This window comes from Gordionus sp. m RMFG-2023, chromosome 5, assembly GCF_954871325.1.
Source record: "Gordionus sp. m RMFG-2023 chromosome 5, tfGorSpeb1-WG-v2, whole genome shotgun sequence".
In the NCBI taxonomy this organism is placed as follows: Eukaryota; Metazoa; Nematomorpha; class Gordioida; order Chordodea; family Parachordodidae; genus Gordionus; species Gordionus sp. m RMFG-2023.
In genome coordinates this window covers 799,348-813,331 of record NC_088779.1, presented here as the reverse complement: position 1 = coordinate 813,331, position 13,984 = coordinate 799,348, and the positions used below count along the sequence as shown (strand labels likewise).

Genomic DNA, 13,984 nt, shown 5'->3' with positions numbered 1-13,984 from the left:
GTTTGTAAGTAAAAAAAAATTCCCATCCATTTTTACAAAAATATTTTTGATGATTAATCTAAGCCATCAAAATTTCTTTGAATTCTAACATGAAGCTTGTCATAATTTATTTGCATGTTAAAATAATTTTCGCATCAAAATTTTAAAACGAACTTCCTCCCATTATGTGCTTAAGGATTTGTGAAATACCAATTAAAAAAATCATCATTTTGTAGATATCGATTTCATGTTATATAACACTTAACACAATCATTTATTTAAATTAAACAATCTTCACTAAAATATTTTTTAGATTGCTTCGATTATGCCACATCCTTATATTAATTAATTTAATATAATTATATATATAATATCTATACACATGAAAAATACCATTTAGATAATGGGGTCAATCATTAATAAACTTTATTTTTTTGTTTTCTCAAAAAACATGATATTATATAATGTAATATATTAAAAAAACTGGCCATGATAAGGCAAAAACATAATTCAATATAAGCTTGAAGAAAATTATGCAAATAAAATATTGTTATATAATTTATAGTGTTCTGGATTAAGAAAAAAATTATTATATAAAAAAAAATGTTTTTAAGCTAAATAAATCATAATATATATAAGGGTTGATCTTTTAAACATTAAATATGATTTATAAATATAATAAAAATTGTGAATTTTTTAATAAAAACATAATTTCAAAAAAAATAAATCATTTTTCAAACAGCTCCATTTTCGATAGTAATCTCGCGTATTCCATCTAAAATTTTATTTTCATCGTCAGCAAGGGCATTGATTATTTCATCGTCCGATTCACTTTCACTCTCTGTTAAAAAGATTAAAAAAATTGAAAATATAACGAATAAATTCCATCTTCATTACCTTCTTCAGCATTCTGCAACCAATGAACGAAAGATCTCATTTGCTCGAGGAATGTTGTCTTTCCCTTCGACGAGTGGTTCTTGGTGTACCAATCTATGATCGTTTCTTCACTTATGACATCACCTATAACAAAAAATAATAATAATTTACATTAATGTCCAAAACCTTTGTGCCATTCTATGATAAAAATCTAAGCTTTCATAATATATTTTTCTGGATTAAAATATTGAGTAGCCGTTTAGAAAAATCGGCTTATAGGAATGATTTTTGCATCACTAGAGTGCACAATAAAAATATTTTTATACGTTAGTCATGATTCCCATTTTATTATTCCCTTCCCTCACTTCCATGCAATATCACCCACAAAAATAATTATAGTTACTTAGTTTTTAATTTGTCATTAAGAATTTTTTTCACCTAATCAAAAAAAAAATTTCCCCTAATTTCTATTATTTTTTTTTCATCAATAGAAATTCTCCTCCAATCTTTCCATCAATTTCCAAATAAAGAAATAAAAGAAGTAATGAAATAAAACAAATAAAGTAATGTATGTTACAAAAATTAGAATGAGATTCGGAATTTAAATAGAATTAACCCTCACCCTTATTGGCTGAATTTATTATGCAGTGAAGTGATATTCAAGATTAAGATAGAATAAATATTGGCCAAATTTCGTATGGTAGAGGGAGTATTAAACTATGTTACCCTTTTCTAATAATTAAATGGTTATACGTAAACTAGGATCTCGGAAAATATTTTTTAAAAAAATTGTAGAAATAAAAAAAAGTGATATTTGTTGGAAGGGAACCGTTAAAAGGAGGGGAAAGGAGTGAGACAGATATTACTTTACTCAAGTTGGAAGATGGTTGTTTCTAGAAGATTAAAAAAAGGAAAAAATATAGCGATGGTAAAGTAATATTACTTAAAGAGTAAAAGGAAAAATAAATGATAATAAATAGATGTGGGGAGATGGGTAAAAAAAAGGATTAATGGGATAATAGAGCGTGATAATTGGAGGAAAAAATTGGGTTGTTTGGAAGGAAATTGATAGAAAAATTGGATTAAAGAAAAATTGTTAAGAATTTGTTTTTGTGTATAGGAGAAAAATCTTGATGTCAGTATAGTTCCTTTTAAAGCGAATTTTTAGCCGGCTAAAAAATCGACACCCAACGATAGTTGTCATAGATAGTGGGTTATTTTAAAAATAAAAAAAATTATTTGCTCGTATCTATAAATTAAATTCTGTTGGAAAAAATATAATAAGAAAACATTTTTATTGATTTGTGAAAAGAAATAAAGTAACTAAAATTAGTGGGTGAATTGAATGGAGGTGTGGGAAGAAGAATATGTTAAATAAATAAAACAAAAAAAAACTTGATTGTGAATTCTTCTTTAGGTAGATTTAGAATCAAAATTTTATATTATATAATAGTATATATCCTGCTCAAGTATATGGATCTCGAGACTCATTTGGTGAGAATGACAATCATTAAGCCCAAGATATGGAGCATTTGGCTAGTAGATGATGGGCCTTAGCCCATGAGAATGGGTTATTGATTCCATCCGCATGGATAGCAAAAAGACAGGAGGTATATAGCTGACTGGAACCTTGTGGTGTAACTCATGAAACTCCAATCTTTTTTAGGTGAGGCAGTGGGTCACGTGAGCAGGAGGGGGAATTTAAGAGGAGCTTGGAGAAGCTGCACAGCTGGGAATACCGCAGGTAAGGTCGCCAAATATTATAATGGTGGAACATTCGAAATATTTTATTTTTAGCATTGTCTTTTGTTATGATTCTCATATTTTTATATATTATTATTTATTTTTTTAATATTTATGGGCTTTCCCTATAAAAAGGGAGAAGATTTTAATTGAAAATCATCATTATTTTTCCATCCAATTCGATTATGGTCATGATACCTGTTAATAAAAAAAATATTCTTAGCAGACCAGATCCTCATTCGTCTGGGTCCATTCCGTGTCCTGAAAATGTCACTGAACCCTCGTCTATCCATATAGGTGAAATTGTGGGTAACCACCCACGGTATTTTGAGCTGTGCAGCCTTTCCACGCCACACTCGAGTCTCAACTCATCAAGTGATTGGCACAGCCTCCCTTGTTGCTTCTTGGGGCACCTATGTATGTAACACTCACTGCCTCACACCCAAAAAAATTTCAAAGTCTACTGAGTTCCCTCTATATGTTCCAGTCTGCTAAGTACCCTTCCTGCTAATTACTCCAGTGATATCAATATCGTATCCTCATGAGATAATGTCTGCCACTAATTTGTAAACTCCATATCTTGGATAATGATTGTCGTTCCCAACAAATGTGAATATAAATTTTGACTCTAAACCTACTTTTCTAAATACTCGCAACATTATAATTTATGATATATGTCCCCACCAAAGAAAAATTAAATCAAACTACTAAATAAAAGTTATATTTGGCAACAAAGTTCAGCTCTTGAAAAATAGGATTTAAAATTAAAAAATAATTATAATTAATGATCTAATACACATACAGCTTTTAAGTTTAATTTATATAGCTAAAATAGTAGATTCACAAAAGAAGATAGAATAAAATAAATAGGAGATTTAATTTTGGCATTTATATTTTACTCTAATATTGTTCACGAAAAATCAACTTTGAAGATAGGTTAAAAAAAAAAAATATGTACTTTTGTAGAGGGTAATGACTATCTTTTGAAACACCTTCATAAAATTCATGTTATCGTAGCAATATTCTTGGATCTAATTAAGATGAAAAACGAATAAAATATTAAAATTATTCATTTTAATGAATACTGCTAATAAAGAGTAAACACAAGATAATTCCCTGGAAAAAAATAAAAAAACTTATTTGTTTTTTTAAGTGAATCATCTTGCATGATTCGTAATAAAGATTTTCCCTATAACTTTACAGAATTACGTTTACTTTACAGAATTACGTGATCTAATTAATGTAAAACAAATAATAATACGAATTCAAACCCTGGCTAACAAAGTAGCCTCAGTTTTGGGGGAAGTGACAAAAGCCTTCAAAAGTTGGGCATGCACTTTGAGGTGCTTGAGAGTTTGTTCGGCTATCAAGTCCTCCTTCTTGTTCCATTCGACCATGTTCATCAGGGTGTTCCATATCTTCCCAAAGAAAAATGTGTATTATAATAAAGATATGTTAATTAATTGAGAGATATACTGCATATCTAATCAAATCTAGTTTAAAAAAAAATGTGCAAATACCAACTTATGAACAGAACATTGAATATAAAATAAATAATTACCAAAACTATAACATCCGATTCCTCGAAATTCCCGGATTGTTGCAGGCTTTTCAATTTACCAACCATCTAAAAAAAATAAGAGTAAAAAAAAGAGTTTTTGTTTCAGATCCTAATAAGAATATTTTTTCAAAAAAATTTTTAGATTCGATAAATGGGAATGAATCAACCTCGTCGAAACTTAGATCCGTATCGCCAAGCATTTTTTTGAGGTGAACTCTGAATGTTTTCTTGGTCTCATCGCATACTTGAGCCCTGTGCAGCGTGACCAACGATTCAAGGCCCGCAGCTTTTAGGTGTTCTTCCAAGTAAGCCGCACTCCTTTTATTTGGAGGGAGCAGGTTCTATACGTGTCGAATCATCGTTATAAAAGATTTCGAAAAATAAGTTAAGATCAAATAAAATAGCAAAATTAATAAGATAGGGTACAAAATATCTACTGTTTTTGAAAAGTTGGTTCAGAACTGACCTTAAGCATAAAAATAAATTAAAAAATTTGGCAACCTAAGTTTAAAAAAATACCCTAAAATAATAAAAAATTTAAAAGGATAATTTGAGGCAATTTAGTAATTTATTTAATATTACTTTATTTTATACTAAAACGTCTTATTAATATATATTTTTTTTCAACTAAAAATTTCAGAACATAACCAGAGAGTCAAAGAGCAAAAAAATAAAATTAGTAGCAGGCTTGGCCCAAGCAATTTAATTTGCAGGGGAACAAGATTATAGCAAATGAAAACTTCCAATTAAAAAAATTAGGAATTTAATTTTAATGTCTTTTATTTATATCAGTTTTTTAAACAATGTGTTAATTTAAGGAAAATTATACCAAATTAGACGCCCGTCCTTCACCAGCTATGTTAAACGTGAAATGAATCACCTAAACTAGTTCATATAATTCTAGAGAATGAAAATATCGATTACCAAAAAACTTTATTACGACACAACATAAAAAAATTGAATACTTTAAATAATCTAGTAATTTTTGGGAGGAAAACGTTTATTAGTTAAATGAAAAGGTAGGAAGGAACAAGACATGTAAAAAAAGGATTACCAAAAGCTTGTCATCCAAATTGTTTCTTTTGAGGGCGTTGGAAACGTTTGTAATGCTTTCCTTTTTATTAATCCACGATTTGAAGACGGATTTGGCGAATTCTATGGCCAAACCTAAAATTAATAATGTTACATTATTGTAAATTCTTATCTATAATTTGAAAGTATTGAAAAAAAGAAAAATACAATAATTATGAAATTTTCAGCTGGCAACGAGGCCATTCTGATCTGTTGGGGGAAATATAAATAGATCGTACAAACAATCACCTCACCGATAACCTAGTCAAGAAACAAATTCAAATGAGATGGAAATTCACAAAAATACTGGGTTCTCTGTTAATGTTGTCTTTTATTTGTAATAAATAATTGGTACTCTATGATATTAATTATAACAATAAATTTCTTTTTTTATATATCTATAATCTTATGGTAGTTGGTGGAGATTGGGGTAGCCTGGCTCAAAGAATTTTTGGGTTAGACAAATTGTGCAAAATATTTATAAAATTTTTTTTATTATAAACCAAGTCCGAAAACTTTTACAAAATATATTAAAATATTTTTACATGCCAAGTAAAAGTAAATATGGGGAGGGACAAAAAGATCGATAGAAAATTTCCGCAGGCCAGTTTGGCCTGGGTCAACCTCTAGTGCGTATATTAAAATCCGCATGACCTTGGAACATTTCCTCTTTTGCAATGAGTAAATCAAAGGATCCACCAAACTATTATTGGACAAATAACCTAATATATTGCCAGCAAAACTACAGTGCTAGAAAGAAGGGTTCCCCTGTCAGTTATCTGATATACCCGCACAAAAGTTCTGTAAATGATTTCTGGTGATTCTGCTTCCTGCAAGCCTGGTCCAAGTATATGGGAGGAGCCATATATAATTTGTGTTTAAAATAAATCTGTCATTCAAAATTATATCAATCAGTAAACAAATGATATAACAGGCCGTTTCATTATTTACTGCTCATATTATATCAATCTCCATTTGATACAACCTATAAAATGCTGCCAAAATTATAAAAAATATCCTAAACTAAGTTATAAGTTATCCGTGTCAGGCTTAGCCAAAATAGAAGTGAGTGATCATGATTTTCTTATATCGAAGTCAGGTTGTAATTTCTAACCTCTTCAGGTCTCAGATTTATAATAAACAATTCTCTGTATCTCTTTTTTTTTATCAACTCTCACCACTCAGCTGATTATACTTAAAAAAATTTTCTTCTGATCTTCTTAATCTCACATTCTGTCAAATTTTATAAAGCAAGGGAAGGGAGGGGGGGGGATTAAATAAATAAACATTTAAATTGGTTATATTTTGAAGAAAAAAATAGAGACATTTTTTTTATGAAATCTGTTTACCATCTTTGACTAAATGATCTTGAAAGAGGGTTTCCAAAACTTTGGCACTTACAAAGTTATTAGCCAGCAGAACGCCTATAAATTTAGAGAGCTTGTTCTTTTGCTCCTCATCAAATCCTTTGATAAACACCAAAACCTATAATTTCCATATTCAAAATCATAAAGTTGTAAAAAATATTTTTAAAAAAAAATTCGAATAATCCCTTACCAAGTGTGTACTCCCCTTGATATTATTATGTTATGGGAAGATTTTTAATAGGTTATTCCATTTTTGGCAAATCTAGTCTAGAGTAGAGGTCATTGGATAGGCCAAAAAAAAATACTTTTGAAAACAATATGCGGGCAAATGGGCAGATTAATTTTAATGATTTTTTTTTGAATGAAATTAGCAGAGGAAACTTTATTTAATAAATAGAAGTCTAAATACAAGAGATGTACCGATGTTTTATATCGGATCGGGCCGATACTTCGCCCATATTAAAATATCGATTATAGGCAAATATTATAAAATTTTCCGATCCGATATAAAATGGCGCTTTTAACAAAATTTAAAAAAAGTTATATCTAAAAAACCATTTATTTTTTATAAATAAAATCGAAATAATATTTTTATGTTTAATTTTTTTAATAGTAATAATTAGTTAATAAACATTCTGCAATATAGTTATTTTTTTCGCATTCTGTTTAAAAAAGTGTTCACTAATCTTTTCAGAATCTGTTTTTAGTGATGCTAGTAAATATTAAAAGTCCCCATCACCGCAGACCGATCTCTGATAAATTGGAAATTTGGTATTTCTAAAAAGAAATCTTCGATATATTAATTTTAAATATTAATTTCAAATTTCATAATATACTTGTTTATTACTAATTATGTAAATAGATTAATGTCATTACTTATTATATAAACAATAGCAATTGAATTGAATATAAACTATAACTGATCATGATAATATATTTAAATGACATATGTTATGGTATAGTAAAAAAATTATAGATGTTGTAATAACAAAAAGTATATCAAAAATTAAAACCGGTATCTTTACAGAATACAAAATTAGATATGATATCGGATTGGTTATCGGCTGATATCAATATAATATCTGGAATATCGGATGGGTCTCCAAAAAGTGGTATAGGTACCTCCCTACTAAATACATTAAAATCAGGGAATAAAACCGAACCCGAAGAAGAAAACCCGGGTTTTTTGAAAAATAATCCGAACCCAAACCGAATTCTGGAATTTATTTTGAACCTGGGTTCAGTGTATTGTTTAAAATCCTAATAAAGATATTAAATGTTAATTGAGATTTTATGATATTTTCTAATTTCCAATTAAGTGAAGTGTTAATAAATTTTGAACAACTTAATTGCACCATTTTTAAAATTTTTTTTGTAAATTTATTCCCAAAAAGATTATTTAATTAGAGGAAAATGAAGGTGAACAAGTCAAAGTAAAAATTATTATATTAAATATATGGTTAATTTAAAGAAATATGTCTAAATAATTTTTTTTTAAAATTGATACATGTCTATGCTTTGTATTTTTAAACCTGATTAAAATAAAATAAAGAGTGAATTGGACCTTTAAAATAATTTTAGAGCATGGGGGGGGGGCAGGAAGGCTAAATATTTTTTTTTAGATAAATGGACAGGAGGACAAGTAGTCTAAATTATTTTTAAATAATGGATAGGCAGGTGATTGGATTAAAACCTGCCTATTAAAAGACCTCTAGTCTAAAGATGTCATGATGAAATATTTTGATATTTAGAAAATATGTCTTTAATCGCAATTCAAAATAATTACTATTAAATACTAAAAATATATTGTAGTAAATCTGTCAGTTTAAAAAAACCATATGAATTATACAGTTAGCATGCATGTATATATTAAAAAAAAATTAATTTTCCTTCAGTTAAAGAAAAAAGGGAGAGGTTATATAGATTCTCAAATATTAATTTTCAGAATAAAAAAAAATATTTATTTACCTTCTTCAAATCATCCTCCAAAGACTTTTCAAGGTATTTGTATCTTCTAATAATCTTATTGAACAACTAAAATACAATTTTAAATATAAAATTAGGTTATCAATAATAATTTTATATTATAGTAAATCTTGCTTTTAAAAAAAAACATAACCAAATTTTAGCTAAAAACCAATAAAAAAAATTAGTTTTCTATGCTGTTTGAAAAACTGATTGCAGCTTGATTGTGTACCTTTTAGTGTTGTTCAGAGTTGTTAAAAGATACTTTTTAAATGGATCTAGATACAGATACATTGTCCAGTGACCCCTAAAACGGGGGGGGGGTCCGAAGCAACTGCTTCTATAAATTTCTATAGGGGTACTTTTTTCTTTTTTTAAAAAATTTTTTATGGTCGATGTTTAGCAAATTAGTTTGTTATCCGACATTTCTTATCATAAAATTATTTTTCCACTTTCAAGATTTGGCGCAAAATTAAAATTTTATCAAAGGGAATAGTAAAAATTTAAATATTAAATCTTATATATAATCATTTATAATTTTTAAATCATTGTCAAAATATGCCCAAAAATATTAACCAAAAAAAATATAAATGCTTATCTCACAATCAAGCCTTCTGAGGGAACAGGCAACAAGATGGCAATATGATGAGCCTTATTAAACTTATTGCAGATTCTGAGCCTGTTCTTAAAATGTATATACAAGATAATGAAGAAAGAAGAAGTGAGAAAAAATGAAGGGATTAAAATCTAAATTATATTCAAATCTGTTATCATATAATAACATAAATATTCTTATTGAAACCATGAAAAATATGGTTATAAAAAAATTCAAAAGGAGATTGAATTCAACAGGTGCTATTCAATTATAGTTGATGGCACATATGATGTATCGAAATCAGAAGCAATAGCTTTGATAGTGAGATATGTTGAAAATAGCGAGACACCTAAGCCCGTTGAAAGGCTGATAGACATTTATTGTAGGGAAATACAACAGGCCTCGATATTAAAAAGAATATAATATCCAAGCCTGGCTCCATGAATCTACCACTCGAATTCCTAGTGGGGCAAAGCTTTGATGGCGCCTCAAACATGAGTGGAAGAATTAATGGAGTGCAGGCTTTGATTAGAGCGGAGGCGCCAATGGCAGCTTTTATTTGATGCTATTGTCATCGATTATATTTAATAGTTGTTCAATTATGCCAATCAGTAAAAGAGCTGCGAAATGTCTTGGGAATATTGGACGAAATTTATGTATATTTTAATGGTGTTAAAAGATAAGGAGTGTCCAAAACATGTCAGAGTGTCTTACTGACAAAATCACATAGATTTTTACGCATCAAGAATACCACTCGGCAATATTATCTTAATTGTTTCGATATATAATGTTTATTTTATATTTATAGAAGCTGGCTAACATCATATAAGGCGATTGTAAATTTTTTTCTACTTTATGATGCTTTGAGGGCAGCTTTGGCAAATTTAAAGGATTCTGAAGATCATGCCACTTCCACTATGGCTAGTGCTATAGTCTATAGAATAGAAAAATTTGATTTTATTTTATCACTATGTGTTTTGGATAAAATATTGTTGATAACAAGCTTGGCTTGTACAAAATTGCAAACCATTTCGAAGGATATAGGGTTTGCAATAAATCAAATTCAATTTGCAAAAGATTGCCTGATTAATATGAGAAGTATAATTTAAATTATTATCTTTTATTATTTTATAATCCTAAAATAGATAATAACACTGAATTTTTGGATGTCTTTTCAAAGGCCCAAGATTTTATGAAGAAGAGAAATTTACCTTTTGATTTTGAAAGTTCAAGACTTCAAACATTACAATCCAAAAAGGAGAGGTATATATATACTTTCATCATTAAATATAATATTTTATTTTAGCTTTAAAATCAGTGTGTTTTATGCTGCACTTGATTTAATTATCATGCAGTTTAGTAAAAGATTTAACAATGAATCGATAAAATTTTTGAGTCAAACATCATTTTTTACCCCAAAGGGAATGGCGGAAAAGGCAATTGTTAAAGATGATATCAAGGATATCTGTGAATTTTATCAATTAAATGCATGTCAAGTTTTTGAGGAAATGTTGATGTTTAGAAATATTTATAAAATGGCTAAAACGGGGGACGTAATTATTCCTTGTGACCTAGTGGTTAAAGAAGATTTGTCAGATTCAGAGAATTGTAAATTTATTTAATTAAAATATTTTTACTAATACATTATTTAGCTTCTTCTGATGATGATAATAATTCTGAGATGAATGATTCAGACTGGAGAAATTATTCATTTATTTTACCTTATCGTCTGCTTATAAATTTTTCTGCTTTCCCAAATTTAACAATTATATATAAATATTTATTAACTATTCCTACTACATCATGTACTGCCGAAAGGGTCATGAGTAAAATTAAACTAATTAAAACAAGACTTCGTAGTGTCATGAAAGATCCATTTCTTAATAATTTAACCATTTTATCAATGGAAAATAATTTATTTAAACAATTAAATATTGATGAAATTATAAATTCTTTTGCTTTCTCTTCCCCTAATTTATCTAAATTATTAATTTAAAAATAATATTTTTAAAGCATATATTTTTTACATTATATTTATATTATATTAATATTGATGCAATAAAAATTATTTTTGAAATTTATTGGTGTCAAAAAATAATTTACAATGGGGGGGGGGGGGTACTTTAGGGGGGTATTCTGCTTCTATCCCTCAAAAAGTGTAGGGGTCACTGACATTGTCTACAATAATATCTAGATACAGATATTTTAATTAAAAATCTATCTAGATACAGATACCACATTTTTATATCTAGATACTTGTATCTAGATTTTTTAACAACTCCGGTGTTGTTAAATGGCTCAGTTTGAGCCGATATTTAACAACGGCTAACTCAATATTTTATTTAGAAAAATATTGCTCAAGTCCGTAGATTTTGCTCATATATGGCACAAAGGTCTAGACATTTATTAACGAAATCTGGAGCCTTAGGCGATATTTCTTTGGGTAAAATATTTAATTAGCCGTTTTTAAAAATCGGCTCAAAATGAGCTGTCTAACAACACTAGCACCTTTACCAGAGTTGTTACTTTTTAAATGGATCTAGACACAGAAACATGGTCTAAAATAATATCTCAATACCGATATTTTAATCAAAAATCTATCTAGATACAGATACGACTTTTTAATATCGAAATACAGGATCTAGAGATCCTTTAACAACTTTGACCTTTACTATTAAATGTTATTTTTTTTTTAAAAAAATGCTGTTAATTTAGATCATTTCAAATTGATTTAAAATATTAATTTCTTAAAGGTTCAATTGGATAGAAACTTTTTTATGAACTATCAGGGCCATAACTACGGAGAACCCAGCCCCCCTCTTCCCCCCCCCTAAAAAAATTTTGTTCCCCTAGTTTAAAAATAAATAAATTTAGTTATTAAATTTTAATTCACCATTAACAATTAAATCTATATTGAAAATTAATAAACAAGTTGTGAAAACCTGAACATAATAATTCTTTATATTTTTTTGTGGAGAAATCCAATAAAATTTAATATGTCTTTTTGCTAAATTGTATTTTAAAGCAACCATTGAATATAATAAGCCAGGCAGAACTTATTTTATAATACGTTTATTTTTTCATAATAAAATTAATTCCTCAAAAAAAACCTTTAAGTAAAAATAGATGTTGAGAAAAAATAACATTTTATTTTCTAAATATTTAGAAATTGTAGATTCATTTTTTTAATTTAATGTTGGCCAATTATTTTTTATCCATGCAGAGTGATTATAAAATCTATAAATTTTTTTAAAAAAATTACTTGTGCCAAAGCTTTGTATTGCTCATCATTATTGGGATATTCAAAAACAGATATTTTACATATCCCCAATTCAGGATCAATTACTAAGCTTCCCCCAGGTGCTAAATGAAGATTATTAATGTAAAATAATGGATTATTAATATTTTAAAATAGTAAAGATTTTATACATTTTTAATTGAGTGTTATTGTAATCTAAAGCTTATAAATGTAGATGTTTTCATCATTAATTACCAAATATATTTTCATATTAAATAATAAAACTTTTTAATTTTAACCTAATATGGCACCAGTGATCAAAATGTCAAATAAGGTTTCTCCATATCTGTGATAGTCTAGTTTTGATCCAGCTCCATCTAAATATTTATATGCCTTTTCAAGATCATCACATTGGTTGAGAAAGAATACAATATTATCTCGGAAAAGATTTGGCTCATATTTCTCCTTTTCATCTAATTTTTTTAACATAATATATCTGATGACATTATGTAAACATGATACCTCTTTTGCGAGTTTTTATTCTTTGTCCAGATAATGATGGTTTGGGTAATTTATGACTCATACAACAATCTACCAGTCTCTTTTGTGTCCTTTATTAAAACTATATAAATATATATGACCTATTAGCTAATAAGGTTTATAAATATCAATATACCTAGTTGCTTTGATTTAAAAAAATAGGAAAATGGCAAAACTTTTTAAAATATAATTTTAAAAAAAATTATCCTTGAGAATATTGAAGAACATTTTGATATATATCAAAAAAAATCGTATTACCTTTCTTGGAAAAAACTCAATCAAATGAAGAAGCTATTCAAATAAAAATGATAAATAAAATAAAAATTATATTTGATTAAAAAATATTTAATAAAAAATTAATAAATATGAAATATGATTGATTGCGGTCTAGTCTAATAGAGTGTAATTTATTATTATTCCTCGTTTATATACTGATTAAATATATTTATTTATTTTATGAAATTATCTTAAAATCGTCATAAATACATTATACAATAAAATTTCATATAATAGGTAAAAATTATATGGTTCATCAGGCAATAGGATAGATAGGATATTGGAGGGGGGGGGACTAAAAACCTTTCCCTCATAAGGAATTATTAGTTGGAATTTATTTTCTTTTACAATAATTTTTTAACGAAATCTAATAACCCCCCTCCCCCCATTAATTTTATATGAAATCAATCAGTAATTCTATTTAAATAAGCGTGAAATTGAATCCTAAAAATTTACGAATAGACAATGCTATTTTAAATGTAAAAATTGAAAAATTTGCTATTTTCCAGGACACTAAACCATGGGATCGACGATTAATCTTTTCTATTTCCAAATGTATAAGAGTGGTTATCGTAAATATAATTGATACCGTTTAAATGCGAATTTATTATATGCAATAATCCCAAATTTGAAATGTGCCATTTAGAAATATTGCTTGAAAAATGATAAATATTATTATACATTATGGAAAACCGGTTAAGAGAGAATTATCTAATAGATGATTAAGTTTTAAAGTCATTTTTATCATAAAGATAAATAATATTGGTTAATTG

At 27.6% G+C, this 13,984-nt stretch overlaps 1 protein-coding gene across 2 annotated transcripts; it reads right to left on the bottom strand.

The window, feature by feature from the left end:
- Positions 1–472: 472 nt before the first annotated feature.
- On the bottom strand, positions 473–13,250 carry LOC135930531 (eIF5-mimic protein 2-like). 2 transcript variants are annotated; one of them, XM_065467332.1, is made up of 13 exons: positions 13,194–13,250; positions 12,918–13,017; positions 12,695–12,868; positions 12,420–12,520; positions 8,566–8,631; positions 6,580–6,715; positions 5,214–5,326; positions 4,327–4,500; positions 4,160–4,225; positions 3,870–4,016; positions 3,557–3,629; positions 877–999; positions 473–820 (listed from the first exon to the last, which is right to left on the bottom strand). In XM_065467332.1, the coding sequence occupies exons 2-13, from the start codon at positions 12,976–12,978 to the stop codon at positions 714–716; spliced, it is 1,341 nt and encodes a 446-aa protein (XP_065323404.1). In that variant the 5' UTR covers positions 12,979–13,017; positions 13,194–13,250; the 3' UTR covers positions 473–713. The 2 variants fall into 2 exon arrangements, with proteins under 2 accessions (XP_065323404.1, XP_065323405.1); XM_065467333.1 differs by lacking the exon at positions 13,194–13,250 and adding an exon at positions 13,072–13,115.
- Positions 13,251–13,984: the final 734 nt, after the last annotated feature.